At 43.5% G+C, this 26,426-nt stretch overlaps 1 protein-coding gene across 1 annotated transcript in view; it reads left to right on the plus strand.

The window, feature by feature from the left end:
- The first annotated feature begins 1,010 nt into the window (after window positions 1–1,010).
- Window positions 1,011–26,426, plus strand: part of LOC132390804 (general transcription factor II-I repeat domain-containing protein 2-like) — a 251,939-nt gene continuing 226,523 nt past the window's right edge. Inside the window, exon 1 of the mRNA XM_059963350.1 lies at window positions 1,011–1,828. Coding sequence (XP_059819333.1) covers window positions 1,054–1,824 — 771 coding nt within the window. The 5' untranslated portion in view covers window positions 1,011–1,053 and the 3' untranslated portion in view covers window positions 1,825–1,828. The remainder of the gene's footprint in view (window positions 1,829–26,426) is intronic.

Raw genomic sequence — 26,426 nt, forward strand, 5'->3', positions numbered from 1 at the left:
ATATGCAATGAGAAACTAGCAAACAACAAAAAGTCAAATGTCGCAAGGCATTTCCAGAGTAAACACGCAGCCTTTGCTCAAAAATATCCGGATGGAGATGAGAGAAAAAAAGCCGTTTCGGAACTGATGCGGAAGGTTGATCTGAGCAAAAATCATTTCCAGAAATGGATGAAGTCTGGAAAATCAACGACATACGCCAGTTATATTGCCGCTCAGGAAATAGTCAGGCACGGGAAGCAGTTTACAGATGGTGAATATATAAAAGAATCTTTCATTAAGATTTCAGAACATCTATTCACGGACTTCAAAAACAAGAGTGAAATTGTGCAGAAAATCAGGGATATGCCCCTCTCTGCAAAGACTGTCAAAGACAGAACCATAAAAATGGCAGAAGACATCACAAGACAGCAAATTAAAGACATCAATTCAGCTGTGGCCTACTCGATTGCCTGTGACGAGTCTAAAGACAAAGGTGATATTGAACAAATAGCGTTGTTCTGCCGGTATGTAAACTCTGCCGGGCCACAGGAAGAACTGATTGAGTTGATACCTCTAAAAGACCAAACACGGGGGGAGGACATCTGTGAGGCTGTCTTGAATTGTTTAAGAGCCAAAGGAATAAAGACCACCCATCTGGTGTCAGTAGCTACTGATGGGGCTCCGAATATGACGGGAACGCACAAGGGATTTGTGGCTTTACTGCAGAAGTCGCTGGACAGAAAGCTGCTGACTTTTCACTGCATCTTGCACCAAGAGGCACTGTGCGCTCAAACATTTCCTCCGGAATGCACAGAAGTAATGGATGTTGTCATTCAGATTGTCAATAAAATAATGGCAAAAAGTTTAAATCACCGTCAATTCCGTTTGTTACTGGACGAGATGGAAAGCGCATATTCTGATCTCCTGCTGCACAACAAAGTCCGGTGGCTGTCCAAAGGGGAGGTGCTGAAACGCTTTGTCGCGTGTCTGGAAGAAGTGAAAACTTTCCTGGGCAGCAAAGGGCTCACCTTTCCTGAGCTGGAACAGCCAGAGTGGCTGGAAAAGCTACACTTCATGGTAGACATGACAGCGCACCTGAACACGCTGAACACAGCTCTTCAGGGGAAAGGACGCACAGCCCTGCACATGTTGGAGGATGTTTTGGCATTCGAGCGCAAGTTGACAGTGCTTGCCAGAGATTTACAGAAAGGCACTTTGTCTCACTTCCCCAATTTGAGAGAGTTCAAACAAGGTCACGACATGATAATTTCGGAGTATTTACATTCTGCAATCATCGCAATGCAAACATCGTTTGGGAAACGCTTCTGTGAGTTCAGAGAGGAAAAAAACACATTATCCTTCCCGGTCACTCCCTTAAGCATCGATCCTTCCCTACTGAATACGACTGCATTGGCAGGTGTGAGTCAACCTGATCTTGAGATGGAACTGGCCGACATAGCCGACAAAGACATATGGGTGTCCAAGTTTAGACGCTTGACAGCAGACCTTGAAGATGTTGCCCGTCAGAAGGCCGTTCTTGCTCAGAATCACAAATGGAGTGATATTGAAAACCTCCCCAAACCGGACAAACTTGTGTTCAAAACATGGAATGCTATCCCCGACATTTATGTAAACATTAAAAAGTATGCACTTGGAGTCCTGTCGATCTTTGGATCCACATATGTATGTGAGCAGGTGTTCTCCAACATGAACTTTATTAAAAACAAACATCGCGCACGCCTCACAGATGACAGCTTGCGATCCTGTGTAAAGATGAAGGTGACGTCATACAGCCCTGATGTGCAGACGCTGTGCGCTGAGGTCCAGGAGCAGAAATCCCATTAACCAAGTATGATAAATATTTTAATTGCCTATTATTTTATGTATATTCATATTTTTTCATTGTTCAGTGAAATAGTCCTTTTATTTTTCAGGTTGACAGCTGGCTGATGTTATTTTTGGTTTGCTGCTGGCGGCAAATTTAAGTTTGGCGTTTTTCATAAATACAAGAAGGACTCAAATAGACGTTGAGTATTTTACTTAAAAGTAACCTTCAACCCAACGTCTTTTTTTCGGAGTTCAAAATGTTTTTGTTGCATGCAGAAATGTAATTTCGTTTTCTCTGCAGGAGTTCATCAATTTCATAAATGCAACACATTATAGTTTGTTTATACATAGCATAAAGGCAAAAAAAACGTTGTATGCAGTGTTATTTCATTTTAAATGTCAAACGGGTTTTGCGGCTCCCAGTGTTTTCTTTTCTGTGGGAAACGGGTCCAAGTGGCTCTTTCAGTGGTAAAGGTTGCTGACCCCTGGTCTAGGGAAAGACAGTCTCCGGCCCGCCAAACTTGTGAACTCAAACAACACACACAAAATGCTGGTGGAACACAGCAGGCCAGAAACACAGCAGACAAATGAAATCTCATTTGTGTGGATGCTGTGTGATGTGTTCAGTACACCATATGCAATTAAATGATTTAGGTTTATAATTCTTAATTTGACTAGAGAGTTAGTAAAGGGAACAAAAAGAAAAGGGCCCATGTGAATGAAACAGTCTAATGTGCACGTTGGAGCTCACGACTTTCCCGTCCATTCATTCTCCATCGTCAACTTCCAACCCCATTCAATGTCCACTCAGTCCTGCGGTCTATGACCTCTCCATTCTGGCAACTTCTCTTTGCATCCTCCATTGAACAAAAGCCCATGATTTCCTCGCTCTCGGGCACACAAGAAAGAAAAACACTCCCCTCATTGGACAGCACACATTCCAAAGTCCTGTCATCTCCAGTCATAATCCAAATATGCTGCTGATACAGAGAAACCATAACGTTAGCAGGGAAACCTTTCCCAGGGCGTAGCCCTCTGCCCCCACCCCCACCAAATTTAGTAAGGTCCTCATGACTTTGAGATAATTTTCCAACCCTTCCTGCAAAACACAAGGTCCAACCCAGGTGCAAAAGGCAGTGACATAGCCCCCCCAAAGCGATAGGGGCCACACTCTGTTCTCCTGGTGCTACATAAGCCAGCCTGTCCGGTGGTCTCCTGATTCTCTGCGACCTCCGTACCCCCTCAGCTACCTCTTCATGTTCCGACACCACTGGGGATACTTCCGGTCTACCTGGAGAGGCCTCCCCCGGTCTATCACTCGTGCCTACCTGCACTCAGACCCCTTGTCCCTGGCTAAGTCCTGTTTCATACCTTTCAGGGGCCCGCTGCAACACAGGCTGTCCACAGATAACACCCCCCCCCCCCCACCCCCGATTTCACCTAACTCAGCAGGAGGAGGGTTTGGAGCCTCCACCTCAATCAATGGGGAGTTAGCAATAGCAGCATATACTATACCTCCAAGTCCTCATCCTCCGAATCAGTACCCCTCTCAGTAGCACGGTGGACTAACCTCTCCAGCTGTTGGTCCTTCAGTCACTCCATGTTGCCGCAGAGTCCTCTTACCAGGAGTAGGCTCCAGGTCGGATTCTGGGTCAACCTTCACCTCTTGTCCCAGAGGCAGAAGGTGGTTCCAATGGAGAATCTTACAGGCCCATTCCCATCCTCTGGTTTCACCCAGAAAACTGGTACGTTTGGCATCTGTCTCTCCCCCACATAGGGTTTAGCCGCCCAGTGGTCAGCCAACTTATGCTTCCCAGGTAGCCCCAACTTCCTTATGAGGACTCGGTCTCCCAGCAGGAATTGGGAGAACCTCACATTTTGATCATACCTCCCCTTACTTCCTTGATTCTGCTTGGCAGCCATGTCTCCCTTTTTGACTCCAGCTAATTCGTAAACCCTTTTCAGCTCCCTCCTTATATCAGACACATACTTCAGATAAGTATTCAATGATAAGTCAGTCCCACAAAGGTCAATGGGCAACCTCACCTCACACCTGAACATCAGATAATATGGCGAGTTTCCAGTAGCTTCAATTTGGGTACAGTTATAACCGTGGACCAGATGTCCAATATGTTGATTCCACCTGCTCTTATTGCTGATCTCTGAGGTCCCGAGAGTGTTTAGCAAGGTCTGAATAATCTCCTTGGGCTGAGGATCACCCTGCAGATGATAGGGAATGGTCCTTGACTTCTCAATTCCAAGCATGCCCAGTAACTCATGGATGTGTCTGCTCTCGAAATTATGTCCCTGATCACTATGAATCCACCTGGGGAGGCTGTAATAAATGAAATACTTCTCTCATAACACTTTGGCCACTGTGGATGCCCTCTGTCCTTGGCAGGGAAAGTCTGCACATATCTGTGTAGAGACCAGTGATGACTAGGATATTCACTGTGTTGTTGACACAAGGTTCTATTGGCAGGAAATCCATACACACCAGGTCCAGGGTCCCCGCACTCTGCAAGTGGGACAAGGGAGCTGCCAGCGTACGCAGTGTCTTCTACCGTATGCATCAAATGTACGACCTGCAGTATTCTTCAACTTCATTCGGGTTCAGTAAAACTGGTCTCTGAAAGGCCCATAGGTATTTTCCACTCCGAAGTGTCCAGAATCATCATGAAGTGACTTTGACACAATCCTCTGATACTTCTCCAGCAGCACCAGCTGGAATGCTGAGGTCAGTCCAGGGATGAGGTGACCTGGTATAGGATCTGGTTCCACAACACCATCCTGTCAGTAATGGAGGCACCATGGTGTGTTTCATCTTCTCTGCCTTGTCGTGCCATGTCTCCCTTTTTGACCGCAGACCAAACAGTGCCGATGCCTGGGTCATCTTACTGAGCCACTGCTGCATCCCTGGCAATTCAATTCCAGCAGCTGATTTGCCTTCTGAGCAGTCAGGTTACAGTAAACTTGTGGAATGGCATCATCAGAAGCTCCCAACTGATCTACCGCCCGATCCTGCCCTTGCTTTCCATTTGCCTTCACCGATGGCAAACCGACACATGGCCTTCACCCCCGGGGCAGGAAAGCTCTTCCACTCTCCCCCCGTCCAGTCCATCATACATCTGTTGGGACAAAGCATCAGTATCACTGTTCCTGCTTCCCGGCCAGTATTTCAGGCTGAAATCATAGGCGGACAAAACTGCCAACCACTGATGGCCCGTGGTATCCAATTTCACCGAGGTCAGGATTGTTAGGGGATTGTTGTCCGTCCTCACCTCAAACTTGGCATCATAGAGGTAGTCAATCAGCTTATCCACCACCGCCCATTTCAACGTCAGAAACTCCAACTTGTGCGTGGGATAGTTTTCCTCGGAGGGCGACAGACCCCAGCTGACAAACGCAATGGGTCTCAACCCGGTGCCCTGATCCTGATACAGGATGCCCCCTAAACCCTCTTGGCTGGCATCCGTGTGCGGTACATATGGCAATCAGGGACCACAAAATCCAGCACCGGCGCCTGGGTCAGCAGCTCCTTCAGCGACTGAAAGGCCTCCTCACAGTTTGCTTCCCACCTCAGTCCAAAGGGCTCTGACAGGCTACGATACTCTCCACCCTCCTGTCCTTTCTTCCCCAAGGGAGGGTAACCACACAGAAGCTGATTCAACGGGTGACTCACTTTCCTAGCTTTTCATAAACCTCCAATAGTAACAACAGTACCGTAAGAACGAGTGCAGAGAGCTCACAGTCTGGGGCCTTGGCCAGGTGATCACTGCCAGGTCTGCAGCTACTCCAAACCATAAGACTATGTGCCCAACGTAGCTACCAGATGTTTGGCAGAACTGGCACTTGTCCAGAGAAAGTTTTAACCCTTCAGCTTTCAGGTGGCCCAGCACCTTCAGCAGCCTCGCTTCATGTTCTTCCGAGGTGGCCCCAAACACTATGAGGTCATCCAGATACACCAACACCTCAAGCAAGTTCATATCCCCCACTATTTTCTCCATGACCGGCTGGAAGTCATCCTTTCATACTGGAGTGATCTCAGGGGGCATATAAGTGCAGTCTTCTCTTTGTCAGGCTCATTCATGGGGATCTGGTAATATCCAGCACACTGAACCACATCACACCACTCAGACGGGTCAGCGCATCTTCAGTCCTCTGGACCATGTACGGAGTCCTGTAGTCCCCACACATCCGTACCTTCCCATTCTTCTTTCCGGCCACTACTATTGGGGACGTATCCAGGCTTCAGGAGTCGGTGATGATTCTAGCTCCTTTCAACTTACACAAATGCTGCTGACCATCCTTCACCTCTGCAGGGGCCAGTCGCCATGACCTCTGTCTGAACGGGGTATCCTCGATCACCCGGATAGTGTGACGAGTGCTCTTAGAACAACCTACATCAAACTCATCAGTGGAAAAGACACCTTCCAGCTTCAAGATCTTCTCTGCCAGCCTCCTCTCCCAACCCGCAGGAACCGGGGAGTCCCCAAAGTTGAATGACTCAGCGGTCAACTTTCCCCCTTTTTCCAATAGTTTCTCCCCGGCTTGTCTCACAGGGACACTAGACATTACCGTCACCGGGAACAGATGCACCAGGGGCATCCCCTGCTTGAAGATGACCTCCCTCTTCATGGTGTTCCTGACAATCACTGCATCCTGCTCGCCTGTACAACCGATTCTGCAATTCAGGCCACACCAGTATCCCAGCAGGTAGACCTGTCTCCTCTTCATGGTCTTCCGGAGAATCCACGGGGAAGGCCTCGCCCTCAGGCACTCCAGGAAATTTGGGGGTCCCCATCACTCTCGCTACTTCCCCAGTCTGGATAAACCAGCACCAATGTATCAAGGATCTCAGACACTCCCACATTGGCCTCCAAGAACTCCAGTTTCACTGACAAGTAACCGTCATATGGATAATCACCCGCACTAAGACCCCAGATCTCCAGTGTACTGAATGGCATCAGTGGTAAACGTGTCAAATACCAGTTGTAAAATGAATGGTACAGCAAAGTGACCTACGACCCGGTATCGAGTATGGCTTTAGCATAAGTACCCTCTATCCGCAGCAACACTCTGGAACATTGTCCCACTAAGCCTTCAGGAATAGGGCCTCATTGGGTCTCCTCTCAGTTTTCCCAACGACCCTCTCTGCTGAGGTACCCGGGGGCTCACTCTCCTGCTCATGTGACATCGGCTGCTAGCAGCCCTTCTCAGTGTTCGGCCCTTAGGGGATCTATTCCACACCCCCCTCTCAGCTCCATCACATGGAGAAAGGGGTCAAACCCATTGATAACAGCCGAAACATCTCCGTTCTGAACTCGACCACAATCTCTTCAATTGCTCCCCGGGGTTGGCTATCCATGATCACCTCACCGCAGGGGACCACTACCGAGAACTGTAGCCTGCTGACAGAGGCCTCTCTCGCCACTGACACTTTCTGCTCCTCTCCTACCTCTCTGATCAGCTCAACAAAAGAGGGAGGGAGCACATCTTACGAGACTGTTGGAGACCCCATGCAATCAGGTCCTGTGTCTGGGTGCCCCTGGCTCTCTGGTCCACTCTCAACTGATCCACCTCAGCCGTCTGAATGACCCCTCTGCGCTGCAAGCAATTTAGCTGCCTCTCTAGCCGAAAAATGTAGGCGGAAAGCCTCTCCATCTTCTCCTGACGCATATTCTGAAACCCTGCCATGAGCTCCATTGGGCTTCCTGTCATACCAAATGCTCCCATGTAAAGTCCCTGGACTTCACGGCTCTCACCATGCAGGCAGACCACCCACTCAAACTTTCAACTAATCACTGTCGCTTTACGTCATCAGAGCACTACCACTCATCTAGCAACTGGGAGATCTGCTCCGCCCAAGTCTCATACTTCTCTGACCCTTATTCCAGAGAACAGGCAGAGTCTACCATAGCAGGGACTTTGAACCTAGGCATTCTTCCATTTATTCGCCAGAGCGATAAGGACGGATATTAACTCAGAATCCTCACTCTTTCCTGGGTATAGGGACTAATTAGACATTCCAAATCCAACCATTCCTTCCCTCACTCCTCAGAAACGATAAACTCTGCCTTTGAATTCTCCACCCCCAGCAACGGGAAACTTGCCTTGTGATTTGGCTGGCTCCTCTGCTGTTATGTCTGAGCTAGTCGGCAGTAAAACGAGGTCTGTGCCCACCATTGCATCAAACCTCCACTTCGCAATTGTAACTTTGCAGATAACTTAACAATATTTAACAGGCAAATTAATAATTCATCAAGAATACAAAAATCTACCCCACTCAACATGCACGCATTAGTTACCGGTAACCCCGTGGATGAACACCACCACTCCACCCAGGCAGCATCCATACCAGCGCAGACTGAAACACACAACCCACTGGTTCAATGCTCAGGGTAATCACACAGCATTCTACAAAATCAATCCCAGAACAATACCCCCACAATTGTAACCCTCAGGCTCGGTGGGCTGTGTTAGTCCAGGGAAAGAGAGCCTCCAGCCCGGCCAAACTAATGAAATTTCGTTTGTTTGGATGCTGTGTGATGTGTTCCCCTGTTACAGATCAGTATCACGATATAGCAAGCAGCACACCATATACAATTAAACAATTTAGTTTTATAATTCTTAATTTGACTAGACGGTTAGTAAAGAAAACAAAAAAAAGGGCCCATGTGAATGAAACAGTCTAACGTGCACGTTGGAGCTCACGACTTTCCCGGTCATTCATCCTCCACCGATTTCTCCCAGGCGTCATTGACTCCTGACCCATTCCATGTCCAGTCAGTCCTGCAGTCTACGACCTCCCCGTTCTAGCATCTTCTCTCTGCATCCTCTGCCTAATAAAAGCCCATGATTTCCTCGCTCTTGGGCACACAAGAAAGAAAAACATGCCCCTCATTAGACAGGACACATTCCAAAATCCCTGTTATCTGCAGTCATAATTCATACACACTGCTGCTACAGAGAAACCATTATACCAGCAGTGAAACCTTTCCCAGGCTGTTACATATACATGATCTTTGAATTTTTATTTTTGTTTTTTTATTTATAGAGCTGCAGTATAGAATAGGCCCTTCTGGTCCTTCAAGCCACACCACCAAGCAACTCCCGACTTAACCCTAGTCTAGTCACGGGTCAACTTACAATGAGCAATTAACTTACCAGCCAGCACGTCAGCATATCTTTGGACTGTGGGAGGAAATCAAAGTATCCAGAGGAAACCCACATGTGGAGAATGGACAAACTCCTTACAGACAGTTCTGGTTTCCTAATTCTTCTCATCCTGCCACTGCAATTTTTAATTTCTATCTCCCCAAGTGCGAACTACATTTGCAAAATTTGACTTACTTTGAACAGCAACTAGGAAAACTTTTGCTCCTGCACTGGTTTCCAGAGGGGATGTCTGAATATTTCCTGCTGTATCTTTGACAGCTGATTAGTGGAAACTTAGAAGAAATGGCTTTATTCAACCTGTTCTGGGTCAAGGAGCCAGTGGCAGGACTTGGCCCTCTACAACAACCCTGCAAATATTGTGGACATATGGGCAGCTTGCTATAATGATCATCTACTCTTGTGTTTGAATCTGATTGCTGATGGACCTGTTGGCAATGTGCAGCCTTCAACAACTTTGAAGTGCATGGCTCAGCATTACCCAGAAGACTTATTTGCTTTCTTGCCAAGTAGCATGACTCCATATCCCATATATTTTGTCCCATCTATAGATGGTGCTCCGGATCTTGTTCAGTGTGTATTAGAGACGAATTCCAATTATTCAAATGTGACTCAGTGAACTTGTGAGCAGAATAAGACAAAACTGTATAATTAGTTCCTTTGAAAGTGCCCGAAGTCTCTAGAGTGCAAATGAAATTTCCTCATTGAAACAGTTTGTAATTAAAACTAAAATCATAGAGAACAAATCCTCACCCACATCTCCTCCATTTCCCGCACTTCGACCCTCACCCCATCCTCCCATCACCACAACAGGGACTGTGTTCCCCTTGTCCTCACCTATCACCCCACCAGCCTCCGGATCCAGCATATTATCCTCCGCAACTTCCGCCATCTTCAACAGGACCCCACCACTAAGCACATCTTTCCCTCTCTGCTTTTCACAGGGATCATTCCCTCTGCGACTCCCTGGTCTACACGTCCCTCCCCACAGATCTCCCACCTGGCACTTATCCCTGCAAGCGTAAGTGCTACACCTGTCCCCCCTACACCTCCTCTCTTACCACCATTCAGGTCCCCAAACAGTCCTTCAGGAGAGGCAACACTTCACTTGTGAGTCTGTTGGGGTAATCTATTGCATCCAGTGCTCCCGGTGCGGCCTCCTCTACATCAGCGAGACCCGATGCAGATTGGGGGACAGTTTCGTCAAGCACCTCCGCTCCGTCCGCCACAACAGACAGGATCTCCCGGTTGCCACCCACTTCAACTCTGCTTCACATTCCCACTCAGATATGACCATACATGGCCTCCTCTACTGCCATGATGAGGCCAAACTCAGGTTGGAGAAGCATCACCTCATCTACCGTCTGGGTAGTCTCCAGCCCCTTGGTATGAACATTGAATTCTCCAACTTCCGGTAATTCCCTCCTTCTCCCTTCCACCATCCCACTTTCACTCTGCCTTCTCTTCTAGCTGCCTATCACTTCTTTCATGATTCTGTCTTTATCTACTATGCATAGTGCTTTTCCTTTACATTTCTTCTTCACCTCTGTGTCCTATCCTCTTCCTGCTTCCCCTCCCCCACCCCTTGATCTTTCCTCCGATTGGTTTTTCACCTGGCACTTTCCACCCTCCCCACTCCTTCTTTATAGGGCCCCTGCCCCCTCCCTCTTCAGTCCTGACGAAGGGTCTCGGCCCGAAACATTGACTGCTCATTTCCATGGATGCTGCTCGACCTGTTGAATTCATCCAGCTTGTTTGTACGTGTTGATCTGACAACAGCATCTGCAGTGTACTTTGAGTTTACTATTGAATAATTTGCATGGTGGAAACCTCTTGGAACCAAGGACTTAACATTGTAACAAACAATGACTGGTTTGTAGCTAGCTGTGCTTTTAAAGTATGACAATAATGCTGTGATTACCCCTTCTCTAGGATTCAGAATATAATCAGTGTTAATGTATTCAGATGGTGGCATTTTAGCATTTCTTCAATGCTGTGACTAATTTTAATCACAACAAAATTATTCCTAATGGATATTCATGCAATTAATCCTACATGGAGTATTGTCTCTATTGATTCAGTAATGCATGGCCTTCATACAGCAATTAGCCAGGGATGAAATCATGGCAATATTAGTTCATTGTGAATTCAGGCAAAAGAATTGTTTCAATAGTGTGATTAATTTTGCATAAACTTTGAGGCCATCAGCCTGAGTATAAAACTATGGAAACAGGAATTTAGTTCCTGGGCTTTTTCCACCAATCAGTAGCATTGTGATTATTCCATACTTCCGTTACCAGCTCATCCCCATACAGAAATCTACTTCGGTCAGGTTTAATATTATTGGTCATGCCAACTTTGCTCATTTTTATGGGAGACAGTTCTATATCCCCACCAAATCTTCCTTGATATATTGTCCCCTAGCTTACCTTATGAATGAGTCTAACTCTGACTTTAACATTGTATTTCTTTGTCCTAGTCTCCCCATCAAAAAAAAAACTCACTTCTATCTACATGATCATTTTTTCCACCAACAGATCAGATCACCCCTTAACCTTAAATATTTCCCGGAGTAGAAACCTAATTGACCATAGACGTAGAGTGCCGTGCAAAAGTCGTGAGCACATATGGTATATATAACCAGGGTGCCTAAGACTTTTGCACAGTACTGTAATTGTCAAAGTAGAGCAGAGAGTGAGTTGTGAATCTGTTGGGAGCAAGGAGTGTTGGGAATGGCAAAGGTGGAGTGCTGTGGGGGAGATGTGAGACAGGTGGCAGAGAAGCAGTGCTTGGGTGGGAGGTGACACACCCAGCCCTCAGGCACCAGGCAAGGTCACTTCATTTCAGACATTTGGTTTGTTGAACATTACAGAATCTCTCTCTGGTGCTTCCCACTACTCTCCTCACCATTCCCCTTTTCCCAACCATGATTCCCCTTTCCCTGAACCCTTTCCATTCTCAGTCCACAATGGAGACCCATACCAGAACCAGGTTTATCATCACTCACATACAGTATGTTATGAAGTTTGTTTTGTTTTTGTGGCAGCAGTACAGTGTAATACTTAAAATTGCTACAGCACTGTGCAAAAGTCTTAGGCACCCTAGCTCTATATATATCCAATTTAATTATTTCCCACTACCTTACTTTATTACTAATTAATCAATGACCTAAACAGTTCAGAAATTTGTATTTGATTTCATGAGTTTTAGTTTTAGCTAACAGTCCTCTGACAAAGCTTTCTCATTCAGCTGCCAATGTTCACACCACAGAGCTCAGTTTCTACCTCTTGGTTGTGTCCTGCATGTTGCAAAACAAGTCAAATACTCACGCATCGCTCCCTGCAGCCTGTCGTTATATTAAACATCAAATGTGTCTTTGGCTGTAGTGATAATCACTTGGCCACATGTTGTGCTCCTTGCCTTTTAGCCTGCCTTTTCTTTCTGCCCTCACCAGTTTTGAAAACTACTAACAAGTCTGATAAACTGCTTCCAGGCCTTATGCTCACTGGAAGAATTGTACACTCCATAATGCAGTCCCATCCAGTCCATGCTGAACCATTTTAACTTCCCACTCCCATTGACCATAGGCCTCCATACCCCTATCATCCATGTACCTATCCAAACTTCACTCAAACGTTGAAAATGAGTTGGCTCACAAGCACCATTAGTGCTCGTTCCACACTCTCACGAGTCTAAGTGAAAAAGCTTCTCTTATGTTCCCCTTAAAAATCACTTGTGAAATATGACAGAATTATACTCTGTTTTGAAATATAAGATTTCTCTCATGTGGAAATTTAAACATTCAACAGAAATAATCTGTGACATTAATTAAATCACTAGGATATAAGTGCCATAAAGTAATATTTACTATAAGGAGTGTTACAGTAGAGCTTACATTCAATGGCATTCCTTATTATTACTTCCTCATTTTTAAAAAAAAATTTAGACTACCACATAAAAATACCTATGTTGTTTCCTAATAAACTTTACTTTTTTTCCCCAATTTTAGATTTTGATGACTGCAATTTTTTTTTAGTCAGAGCCTGCCAACTTTTTCATTAGCGAATTAGGCAGTCAGGTGCCAATCGCACAATTTATGAGAAAGTGGGCAAGCATAATTAAGGGTAAATGTAGTTTCTCAGAATAGATGAAGATGGGAAATGATGAGCTTTAGCATCCAGCCATGCCAGTTTACAATCAAGCAGGACATACAGAAGTCTAAAACCCCACACCACCAGGTTGAAGAACAGCTACCTTCTTCATCTAATTGGCTCTTGAACCAGCCTGCATAAACCTAATCATTACCTCAGTATAGCAACACCACCTTGCTGGACCAGAGGTTATGTTTCATTTTTGGCTCCAATTGTGTTCTATTATTGTCCATAATTAAATAGTTACTTTGTGTTTTTCTTGTGAATGTTATTTATCTAATGCTATCTCTGATGCTGCTGCAAATAAGTTTTTCATTCAACCTGTACATCAATGTACTTATGTATATGACAATAAACTCAACATAGACTATGATACAGTGATTGGAAGCACAATGTAAACATTTGCAGATAAATTTAGAGGCATGGTTATAATTCAAATTTCAATAGAAGTTAAGTATGCAATAGCCCATTTTGGAAGAAAATATCAGCAGCTACCAAAAATCCCTACAAAATATCAGTCAAAATGCAGAAGAGGGAAAAAGATTTCAGGGGCACAGGTAATAATACAGACCATCATTAGAAATAACAATTGCAATCACGATTTAATACCATCACAGATTGTCAAAGTATTACTAAGAGCTTCAAATGATGGATGCCTTCAAGGGTGCCTGGTTTAGAAATGCAATGAGAGTGGCATGCTACACCTTATAATCATCAATAAACTAAATTCATGCCACAACAATGATGTGCTTTACCCTCATGTAATCGGTGTTTACACTACTCCCTCTTCACCAATGTTAAATATTCATATACAAACAATCTTTCAATACAATGCAAAAGTTGCAAGATATTCGCATTGCCTGACATGTAAATGAGAAATATTTTGCTTATTGTGAGAACTTTGTCAACAGAAGTTCACAGATGGCTGCCTTGGGATGACAGTTATGTTCCTTGCAAGATTCACTTTTCAGATTTTCCCCGTCTCCTTCTGGGAGTTGCTGAGCCACTGATCAACAACACCCATCAAGTAGCATGCATAACGAGAGCTTTGCAAAGCTTGAAAGAATGATTCAGAAGGAATGATTTTAATCCCTAGGATTAAATTACTTATTTTTGTTTTGCTAATGATTAACTGATAATATTGTTATCAAGCAGCATAGGTCCTCAAAATATTTACTTCAGTTTCTACTTTGCAAAAACCTAGTCAGATTGTCATATTAAGTAATCAATGAGGGGGAGTTTTTCAATAGCCAAGCAAGGGTAATGGGTTTGATATTAATTGATATAATAATAATAATGTACATGATTATTTTAATTTGCCATTGAACATATCCCTATGTATCTCTAAATATCCCTATTTAAGACATAAAGCTTGAAAAATAAATATATTAATCACACTGTCATTGAATAGTATATGGGGAGTATTATATTTGTTCTTAATCAAAACACACCTGGCGTGGGTAACTGCTAGAATATTTTATTTTCAACACTGTTCAACACTGAATGTATGCAGCCAGCTCACTGTCATCACTCTGGCTCCTGGACTCTGAACTGCCCACATTGCCTACTGGAAACTGCAGTTCTGTATTATGTACACAAATAATAATACATCTTTAAAGAAAAAGAAAACAAACACAATACTATGTTCTCATAAACCTGCAAGGAACAATAATCCTTTTCATCAAAGATATCGAGATTAATTTTATATTTTAATGAGCAAATACAGTCCCTAATTCACTCAGCAAATTTCAGTCAGTTTCTGAAGTGGTTTGAAAATCCTTTTTGGTCTGCTATTTGTTTCCACAGTTGTATTGCTTGCATTTGTTGTGTGAATATTTGTGTCTCTCTGAGATCTCTGAACAACATGTTCATTTTCTTCACATCTTTCTACCAAGATCCTATCTGTTCATTTTTGTTCTTGTTCTTGCTGTGTGACGATAATTTTGCTCCATGTGCTCTGGATTGCATCCATGTGATCAGTGAGTCTTTGCACAAGTTCCATTGATTCTGTCTCAAATCACAGAGCTCCTTCTGTTGCCTGTGAATCACAGATAGCCGTTTGGTTGGTGTTGAATGGTTGCTGTTGTTCTGACCTTGGGGACTGTGAGGTCTCTCCATCTTTTTGTTTAGTTTTTCCTCTTCAATTTCAGAGAGGATGGAGATATTTTTGATTTCTAGTCTTTAGCTGGAAGTCAATGAGCGACAGTTTTTGAATCAAAGCTGTATGATTTGGAAGCAGGTCTGGCGACTTCTTCATCATGATCCTTCTGTTCAGCACTGGCATCCTGACTGTCATGGTGGTGTAGCTGGTACAGATATGTATGGTAGGGGAGCTCTTGTGATTCTCTTGCACATCCTCTCTGGAGCTCCCATAGCTGCTGTTACAAGTTTCTCGAGTTACAACAGGTGAGCATTCAAGCCCTTCAAAGACATCTGTGTACTCTTCCATTAATTTCTTTGGTCTGTGAAGCCACATGAGAGCATCTTCTCACCAGGCTGAGCTTTTCACATGCACTCAGTCCCAGTACAGGCTGTACTCTCTTTTCTACAATCAGCAGCTGGACCTTTAGGTGCTGCTCCTTGAGTTTGAAGGTCACTACACAGCCCCCTTTTACTGGAACATTCTCTCCAGTATAGCCTTTCACTTTTAACTGCACTGAGTAAATCTTACACCACTTTATTTTGAGAGTTCTGAAATCATCCATGGATAACAAATTTGCCTGGGCTCTGGTGTCAAGCTTGAATGGATATACCATCTCTTTCACAGTCACTGGAACAATCCATTCTGTCTTACCAGCATCAGCAGTCTGAAGAGAATCTAGAAAGACTTCCTCCATTTCCTCATCAACTGTGTGCACCTTTCTCTCGGTAACCCCAGCTTTGCAGCAATTTGCAATATGATTCTTCTTCCCACAATTATTGCAGGACTTTCTATAAATAGGACCTCGCTTTGGAATGTGCCTGCCTCCAAATTTGCTGTTTGAGCCTTTCTTTTTGCTTTGCTGTTGCTCTTGGAAATGCCTTATGCACTACTCCTGTTTTCACAGCATGCAGTGCTGTTCCTGCCCTGTGCAGCTCCTTAGCTGGTGCTCATGTGGACTCTGCTGCCCTGCACATTTCCATAGCTTTATCTGGCATTGAGTCTTTTCACAGAGCACTCTTTCTCTGATATTTTGCAAACTATTCTGTCTCTGACTAGTGAGTTTCTCAAATCTCCAAACTCGCAGGATTTACTCAGTGTGTGAAGCTCAGCTGAGAAGTGGTCAAAGCTAACATCTGATATTTTCTCATCACAGGAAAACAACTTATATCTCTCAGATGTGATGATTTTACTTGGGACAAAATATTCCTCAAAATTTGTCATCAGAGTGCCCAATGTAAAGGCTGTCTCATGAGTTGGAAAGCTGTTAGAGATACCTAAAGCATCTTTGTCAATTACATGTAGAAAACAAGTGTGATCAATTTTTCTTCAGTCTCTCCTGTTCTGTTAGCCACTAAATATATATTGCATCACTGAAGCATTTCCAGTTATCCATTAGATTGACAGTAAACTGCACAGGTGCAGGAGGACAGTTTATCCATGAGGGGAAATTTTAGGCTCTCTCATCTAAATTTCTTGGTGAATCTAGTGAACCTCAGGAAACAATGTGCTCTGCTGCTTAACTACTTCTCTAAGTAGCATCTCTTTCTCAGCCATGCATTTACTTTCAAAATTTAGACCTCACACCAACTTCTGACATCATGTTAGGTTTGTTCTTAATAAAGGTAAAACCTGGCATGGGTAAATGCTAGAATATTTTGTTACCATCCCCGTAACTGGGTGTCTTACCAGCAAAGATAGAAGTATTTGTTGGAGTCTGGTGATACTATTTTCAACAATATTTGTTAGCAAAAATAAACAAAATAATATCAATGAGAATATACGTTAGCAATACTAAATCTAAAAGTGCAGGTATAATAATAATCATTAATGAAACAAGCTCTATCATTGTCTAGGGGATAATGAATTGTCAGATGGAAATATAAAGTTCTGTTCAGTTCATGCAGGCTGCAGTAGTGGTTGGTCGCTGTGTTGCAATTGTTGGAGAGAGAGAGAGAGAGAGAGAGAAAACATGTGAACAGTAACAGCTATTATCTTGCCAACCTTCCTCTATGATTTTGATCCGTCGATGCGTTGTTGTTGTGGCCATTCACATATGACCCCTCTGTCCTTTAGCTAGACCATTCTTCTGTGGTGGACACACACACAAGCCCCCACCGGTCCCGCTACAAAACACTGTGAGTTAAAATTTACCAACCCATCATTCGGTCTCTGATCTCCCACCTTATCTCGTGGGGGTTCTGATGCTCACTAGCGTTTCTCCTGGTGTGTCTGAGTGGTGTTACCCCAGACCTCACTTTTATCCCCACTCACGGGGTCTCAGGTGTCGATCAGGTTGGGATGATATAACCCATCAAACCAGCTCACTCTGGTTGCCCCCTGAGGGGTTTCAATGAATAGAACAGTACCAAGTAAACAATCCTTCTCCAAAAGACAATAGCAGTAAATCAATGGCTTTTGTCAGTAGGAGGCATTCCACTTTAGCTATGTGTCATTAACTTTCATGAACTGTTATCAATAACAACTGCCCTGGCAGCTTTCCTTTGTCTCTCTTACTTCCTTGGTAGCAGCATCGAAATAGTAGCGATTTGCGATTCTCCAAAAGGGGGTGGCGGCATGGGCGACTCTGAACCCTTCTGCCCATCAGAGTTGTTCATCCTTCATAACACCCCCATCCTTCTAGGAATTTTCACTAAAGGGGAAAATTAACTAACACAGAGTCTTACAGAATTACAAAATCTAACAAAATACAGAAGAGTTTTTTTTAACTACAGAGCAATACTGATATACATTCAACTTAGCATCTAGATAAGCAGTCAGCAAGTACATTATCTCTTAGCTTAAGTGTATATTACAAAATGTGAACCAATACATGTGTGATTATTCTGTAGTTTACAACAGTTTATGCAAATACTAATCTTTATTTTACTTTTAAACTTAACAGTCAGTCTTCCATGGTGTTGTCTTTATAATTTACATGCTTTGTCGAAATCCCTCAAAACCAGATCCTGTTATTTAAAGTGGCATTTTGTCAACCTTTGCCTCTTTTCCATTTAACTCTCACATGGTTAGCTTGTTCACCAGTGCGGAATAGGCTTTCGCATATTCCTCTCATAGGAGTTATTTTATCAACAATGTTTTCCAAACTTGGCCCATCTTCTGAACTTCCACACAATTCTTTATTGTTAAGCAAGTCGTTAGTTTTATCTTCAGGACCCTTCCTTCTATTAGTTTTCGGTTTAACATCTGCAAGGTGTTTACCATTAAATTCAAAAACAAACTGTAATTGATTCACAGGCACCTTGATAACAAGGCATTGTTCCTTCAGCCTGGTTACTGCTTCTGAAACCAATCCAGACTTTAGATTTTCTTTATTCAATTTAGGAACTACACTTTTCCCTTCTCCTTCAATAATATTATTCACATCACCAGCGTTCTCCTCACTAACTTTTAACACACCTTCTAACACAAACAACTGGGAATTCTCACTTCCACTGGTACCAAGGTTAACCCTTTCTTCACTGAACCATGTCCATCTGACCCAAAAGGACTGCATTCCTTTTCAACTAAATCAGATACCTCAGACTTTTCCTGAGTTTCATTACTGGGTTCAGTACCATGTGCATCCACATCTTGAACACACTCAAACGGGACATCTGCCTCTTCCAGGCTTTCCATACCCATCCCTTTTTCAAATTCTAAGTTCCCCTGATCCTCCCAGTTACTCTCTGGACAACTCCCATCCGGAGTAAGCTCAACCCTGCGGGTTAAAACAACTTCATCTGTTAACCCAGCAGACTCCTTCAAGGTAACAGCATCCTTTTCATCTAGGACTGCCCTTATATCATTATCGGGAACACATTTCAATTTTTCAACATCTTCAAACAGTTCTGTCAAGCCAGACAGATCATCCATGTCCAACCCTGGACCTTCTAACTGCCTTATCTGCTTCTTATCTTTACTCTGTGCCTCTATACATTCCCTCCTGGCTAAGGGTAGGTCTACCTCCTCTCCTTTACTCTCTTTCACCTCCCTATTCTCTGTCTTACCATCCCCTAACCCAGGGGTCAGCAACCTTTACCACTGAAAGAACCAAATGGACCTGTTTCCCACAGAAAAGAAAACACTGGGAGCCACAAAAACCATTTGACATTTAAAATGAAATAACACTGCATACAACGTTTTTTTTTTGCCTTTATGCTATGTATAAACAAACTATAATGTGTTGTATTTATAAAATCGATGAACTCCTGCAGAGAAAATGAAATTACATTTCTGCATGCAACAAAAACATTTTGAACTCCAAAAAAAAGACGTTGGGTTGAAGGTTACTTTTAAGTAAAATACACAATGTCTATTTGAGTCCTTCTTGTATTTATGAAAAACGCTGAACTTAAATTGTCCACCAGCAGCAAACCAAAAATAACGTCAGCCAGCTGTCAACCTGAAAAATAAAGGACTATTTCACTGAACCATGAAAAAATATGAATATATGTAAAATAATAGGCAATTAAAATATTTATCATACTTGGTTAATTTGATTTCTGCTCCTGGACTTCAGCGCACAGCGTCTGCACATCAGGGCTGTATGACATCACCTTCATCTTTACACAGGATCGCAAGCTGTCATCTGTGAGGCGTGCGCGATGTTTGTTTTTAATAAAGTTCATGTTGGAGAACACCTGCTCACATACATATGTGGATCCAAAGATCGACAGGACTCCAAGTTCATACTTTTTAATGTTTACATAAATGTCAGGGATAGCACTCCATGTTTCGAACACAAGTTTGTCCGGTTGGAGGAGGTTTTCAATATCACTCCATTTGTGATTCTGAGCAAGAACGGCCTTCTGACGGGCAACATCTTCAAGGTCTGCTGTCAAGCGTCTAAACTTGGACACCCATATATCTTTGTCGGCTATGTTGGCCAGTTCCATCTCAAGATCAGGTTGACTCACACCTGCTAATGCAGTTGTATTCAGTAGGGATGGATCAATGCTTAGGGGTTTGGCGGGTGTTAGGCATTGGCAGTGGTGACGTATATTAATAGCAATAAAAAACACGTTGTAGCGGTGTGCTACATGCAGTGCTAAAATAATGACACGGAGTCGGTAAACTGCAGTCAAAGATAATTTTATTCGAACTAAACAGCCTTGCTTTTAAGCCTCCCTCAACCCACCCCCCCCCCCTCCTCCGTGGGCGCGGATGCTCCAAAAGACACGTACTCACAAAACCCCGTAGGCTATCTCCCTTAGCCGGAACCCTGGCTAATTGTGAGCCGGTTCGGATGTGCCAGGAAATGGGTCGCCACAACATTTTATTAATATTGTACAAGATCACCATAATCTTCAAATTTAGAATTACTTTTCAAAAACTAACAAACTAACATAAAATACATTTTAATTAAATACTCATCATTTATTTTGCAAAGCCACAGGGAGCCGCAGCACAGAGATGAAAGAGGCGCTTGCGGCTCCGGAGCCACGGGTTGCCGACCCCTGCCCTAACCCCTCTTGGTACAGGGTCGGTAAAAACTTCTCAGCCAAATCAACACAGGACTCATTTAAACTGGTCTCTTTCTCAGCAGCCTTTCTCGAAATGCTGCAAGTGATCATGCATGCGGGATAGGTCTTGGAATATAGGGGCGGGTCCTCAACACTTACAGGCTTGCTCGTCAGCTTCACGGCTGAACACACCTCACCCCCTGTTAAATCATTACCAAGAAGGATGTCCACGCTGTCTCTCAGTAATTCTGACCGCACCCCTAATTCAACTGGTCCAGATACCAGGTCACAATTTATAATGATCCCATGCAAAGGCACAGCTTCTGTCCCTTTTCCTATACCTCTTAAAACTACCTCTGTAGTCTCAGGACCAAAATCTAGTACTACTGAGAATCAATGACTGCTCAGCTCCAGTATCTCTCCAGATCCTCACTGGAACTGGTGTTTCTCCCTCTTTTACAAACACGGTCCCTTCTGAAATAAATTTCTCACGCCCCTCTCGTATTTTATCTACCTGGGCCTTCCTCGTTGATTTGCTGATTGACACAATACACCCTGTAGGGACTGCTGCGTTCCCTTTTCCTGTCTCCTTCCTCAGAGCAAAGCACTTAGATGCAATATGACCAACCTTTCCACAACTAAAACAGGTCAAGCCAGGAACCCTCCTGCCAGCCTGCCTTTCTTCCTCCTTACCTTTACCACTAGCTCCCTGCTTATTTTCTACCTTAGCCAGCGGGCTTTCTCTACCATCCCTATGGTCTTTCTGGTAACTCTTATTCGAGGAAAACTTTGTCTTGTGGTTTAGGGCATATTCATCTGCAAACCTGGCAAATTCTGATATAGACTTATTCGGCTTCTCGTTCAAATACATCCGGATATCATCCAAAACACAACCTTTAAATTCCTCAATCAGAATTAACTCTCTGAATGGCCAGAAATCCTCCTCCACCTTTTCTGCTGCACACCAACAATCCAGGAGCACACCCTTCTCATAGGCAAACTCTGCATACGTCTGATTCCACACTTTCTTTAAATCTTTGAACTTTTATCTATGTGGCTCAAGGATGAACTCATAGGTCCGAAGGAGGGCCCGCTTTATTTCCTCATAATCCGCAGACACGTCCATGGACAATGCTGCATATGCCCGTTGAGCCTTCCCTTTTAACACACTTTGTAACAATGCCACCCACTGATCTCTGGGCCACTTCTGATTTACTGCCACCTTTTGAAAATGCAAGAAATAACTATCAACATCTGTCTTCTCGAATGGAGGTACTAACCTAAACTCCCTACTAACATTAAACTCCTCTCGGTCTGCCCCTTGGACTCTTCTCTCTTGCTTTAACTTCTCCATTTCCAGCTCATGCTATCTCTGTTTCTTCTTCTCTTCATACTCCCTCTGTTTTTCAGCTCTTTCCTTCTCCTTTTTGGCTCTTTCCTTCTCCCTTTCAGCTCTTTCCTTCTCCTTTTCCTCTGCTTCCAGCGGTTTTAACCTAAGTTCATGCTTCCTCTGATTTTCAGCTCTTTCCTTCTTTTTTGCCTCTAATGCCTTTAGCTGGAGCTCATACTCCCTTTTCACCTCTAACTCCTTTAGCTGGAGCTCATACTCCCTTTTCTTCTGTTCCACGTTGAGCCTCAATTTTTCCAACTCTACCTGAATCGTCCCAATAGCTGGTACCTTTTCAGGGATATGTTCCAATACCTCAGCTGAAAACACACCCTTCTCAATATAATACTAAGTTATGGCCCTCTGCATCTCCCACTTTTTCATTGATGACTTCACCTCTGTGAGATTTAATCCTTTTGCAATATTTACCAAGTCCGTCTTTGTGGCATCCTCCAGCGCCTTCAAAGTCGGGTTTTATGTAAATTCATCTGCGTCCATCTTTGCTGGTTTCCCGTCTGGTTACCCATGCAACCAGATCCAAGTCTGGACTTATAGCCCGATTCACTGGCCTTCCAATTTGGTATCAAATCCCGGATGAGCCCCCAATTTGTTATGAACCTCTTAACTGGGTGTCTTACCAGCAAAGATAGAAGTGTCCATGGGAGTCTGGTGATACTTTTTTCAACAATATTTATTAGCAAAAATATACAAAATAATATCAATGCGAATATACGTTAGCAATACTAAACCTAAAAGTGCGGGTATAATAATAATCACTAATGAAACAAGTTTTATCGTTGTCTAGGGGATAATGAATTGTCAGATGGAAATATAAAGTTCAGTTCAGTTCATGCAGGCTGCGGTAGTTGTTGGTCACTGAGTTGCAATTGTTGGAGAGAGAGAGAGAGAGAAAACGTCTGAACAGTAACAGCTATTAACTTGCCAACCTTCCTCTACGATTTTGATCCGTCGATGCGTTGTTGTTGTGGCCATTCACATATGACCCCTCCGTCCTTTAGCTAGACCATTCTTCCGTGGTGGACACACACACAAGCCCCCACCGGTCCCGCTACAAAACACTGTGAGTTAAAATTTACCAACCCGTCGTTCGGTCTCTGATCTCCCACCTTGTCTCGTGGGGGTTCTGATGCTCACTAACATTTCTCCTGGTGTGTCTGAGGGGTGTTACCCCAGACCTCACTTTTATCCCCACTCACGGGGTCTCAGGTGTCAATCAGGTTGGGATGATGTAACCCATCAAACCAGCCCACTCTGGTTGCCCAATGAGGGGTTTCAATGAATAGAACAGTACCAAGTAAACAATCCTTCTCCAAAAGACAATAGCAGTAAATCAATGGCTTTTGTCAGTAGGAGGCATTCCACCTTAGCTGTGTGTCTCTCTCATTAACTTTCATGAACTGTTATCAATAGCAACTGCCCTGGCAGCTTTCCTTTGTCTCTCTTTCTTCCTTGGTAGCAGCATCAAAATAGTAACGATTTGTGATTCTCCAAAAGGGGGGGGGGGCGGTGGCATGGGTGACTCTGCATCCTTCTGCCCATCAGAGTTGTTCATCCTTCGTAATAATTTTATTAACAGAACAGCTCTAGCTCAACACTGAGCACTTACAACCAGCTCACCATCATCTCTTCTGTTTCCAGTTGAACCACCTGCATTGTCCACTGGGGAGTGAAATTCTTTATTATGTACAAACATAACAACACAGGGAATTCATGTATACAGCAGTGAAGAAACGACAGTAAATTTATACTTATTTTAGCACTGGATAAAGAAGCTGTGTAGTGACAAGGTCAAACTAGATAACATGAATTATGCTTTATTATTTTCTCATTGTGCAAAACAATATTGGTATCATAGTTTTTTCTCTATACTTTGGAATAGGAATTCTTTCAGCTCATTTCTTAACACAGTACTTGATAGCTTAATTATTTCCCTCTCTATCATTGGTAAATAATAAAAACAACAGATGCAACTTTTGGTCTGTTTGATCAACGCAGAATCTAAATCAGGTTTATTATACCAGCATGTGTTGTGAAATCTATTAACATAGCAGTAACAGTTCAATGCGATACACAATATAGAAAGGATAAATACGTAAATATGTAAATCCATTACAGTAAGTCTATCTATGTATGTTGAAAAGATTAAAACCAGTGCAAAAACAGAAATAATATTTATCAGGAAAGTGAGGTAGTGCTCATGGGTTCTCCTTATATTTACTGCATGCAGAATATACTGATTGAATCCATTCTGATTGCACTACAGATGTGATCCACTTTCCACCACAGGTTTCACAGGTCATAGAAACATAGAAAATAGGTGCAGGAGTAGGCCATTCGGCCCTTCGAGCCTGCACCACCATTCAGTATAATCATGGCTGATCACCCAACTCAGAACCCTGCACCTGCTTTCTCTCCATACCCCCTGATCCCTTTAGCCACAAGGGCCCTATCTAACTTCCTCTTAAATATAGCCAATGAACTGGCCTCAACTATTTCCTGTGGCAGAGAATTCCACAGATTCACCACTCTCTGTGTGAAGAAGTTTTTCCTCATCTCAGTCCTAAAAGGCTTCCCCTTTATCCTTAAACTGTGACCCCTCATTCTGGACTTCCCCAACATCAGAAACAACCTTCCTGCATCTAGCCTGTCCAAGCCCTTTAGAATTTTATACGTTTCAATAAGATCCCCCCTCAATCTTCTAAATTCTAGTGAGTATATGCCTAGTCGATTCAGTCTTTCTTCATATGATAGTCCTGCCATCCCAGGAATCAATCTGGTGAACCTTCTCTGTACTCCCTCTATGGCAAGAATGTCTTTCCTCAGATTAAGGGACCAAAACTGCACACAATACTCTAGATGTGGTTTCACCAAGGCCTTGTACAACTGCAGTAGAACCTCCCTGCTCCTGTACTCAAATCCTTTTGCTATGAATGGCAACATACCATTTGCCTTTTTCATCGCCTGCTATACCTGCATGCCCACCTTCAATGACTGGTGTACAATAACACCCAGGTCTTGTTGCACCTCCTCTTTTCCTAAACAGCCACCATTCAGATAATAATCTGTTCTCCTGTTCTTACAACCAAAGTGGATAACCTCACATTAATCCACATTAAATTGCATCTGCCATGAATTTGCCCACTCACCTAACCTATCCAAGTCACCCTGCATCCTGTTAGTATCCTCCTCACAGCTAACACCGCCGACCAGCTTCGTGTCATCCGCAAACTTGGAGATGCTGCATTTAATTCCCTCGTCTAAATCGTTAATATATATTGTAAACAACTGGGGTCCCAGCACTGAGCCTTGCAGTACCCCACTAGTCACTGCCTGCCATTCTGAAAAGGTCCCATTTACTCCCACCCTTTGCTTCCTGTCTGCCAAACAATTCTCTATCCACATCAATACCATACCCCCAATACCATGTGCTTTAAGTTTGCACACTAATCTCCTGTGTGGGACCTTGTCAAAAGCCCTTTGAAAATCTACATATACCACATCCACTTGCTCTCCTCTATCCACTCTACTAGTTACATCTTCAAAATATTCTATAAGATTCGTCAGACATGATTTTCCTTTCACAAATCCATACTGACTTTGTCCGATGATTTCACCTCTTTCCAAATGTGCTGTTATCACATCTTTGATAACTGACTCCAGCATTTTCACCACCAACAATGTCAGACTCACCGGTCTATAATTCCCCGGATTCTCTCTCCCTCCTTTTTTAAAAAGTGGGGTTACATTAGCCACCCTCCAATCCTCAGGAACTAATCCAGAATCTAAGTAGTTTTGAAACATTATCACTAATGCATCCACTATTTCTTGGGCTACTTCCTTAAGCACTCTGGGATGCAGACCATCTGGCCCTGGGGATTTAGCTGCCTTTAATCCCTTCAATTTACCTAATACCACTTCCCTACTAACATGTATTTCCCTCAGTTCCTCCATCTCACTAGACCCTCAGTCCCTTACTATTTCCGGAAGATTATTTATGTCCTCCTTAGTGAAGACAGAACAAAAGTAGTTATTCAATTGGTCTGCCATGTCTTTGTTCCCTATGATCAATTCACCTGTTTCTGACTGTAAGGGACCTACACTTGTCTTGGCCAATCTTTTTCTTTTCACATATCTATAAAAGCTTTTACAGTCAGTTTTTATGTTCCCTGCCAGCTTTCTCTCATAGTTTTTTTTCCCTTTCCTAATTAAGCCCTCTGTCCTCCTCTGCTGGTCTCTGAATTTCTCCCAGTCCTCTGGTGTGCCGCTTTTTTTTTTGCTAC

The sequence above is a fragment of the Hypanus sabinus genome, chromosome 3 (genome assembly GCF_030144855.1).
Source record: "Hypanus sabinus isolate sHypSab1 chromosome 3, sHypSab1.hap1, whole genome shotgun sequence".
NCBI lineage: Eukaryota > Metazoa > Chordata > Chondrichthyes > Myliobatiformes > Dasyatidae > Hypanus > Hypanus sabinus.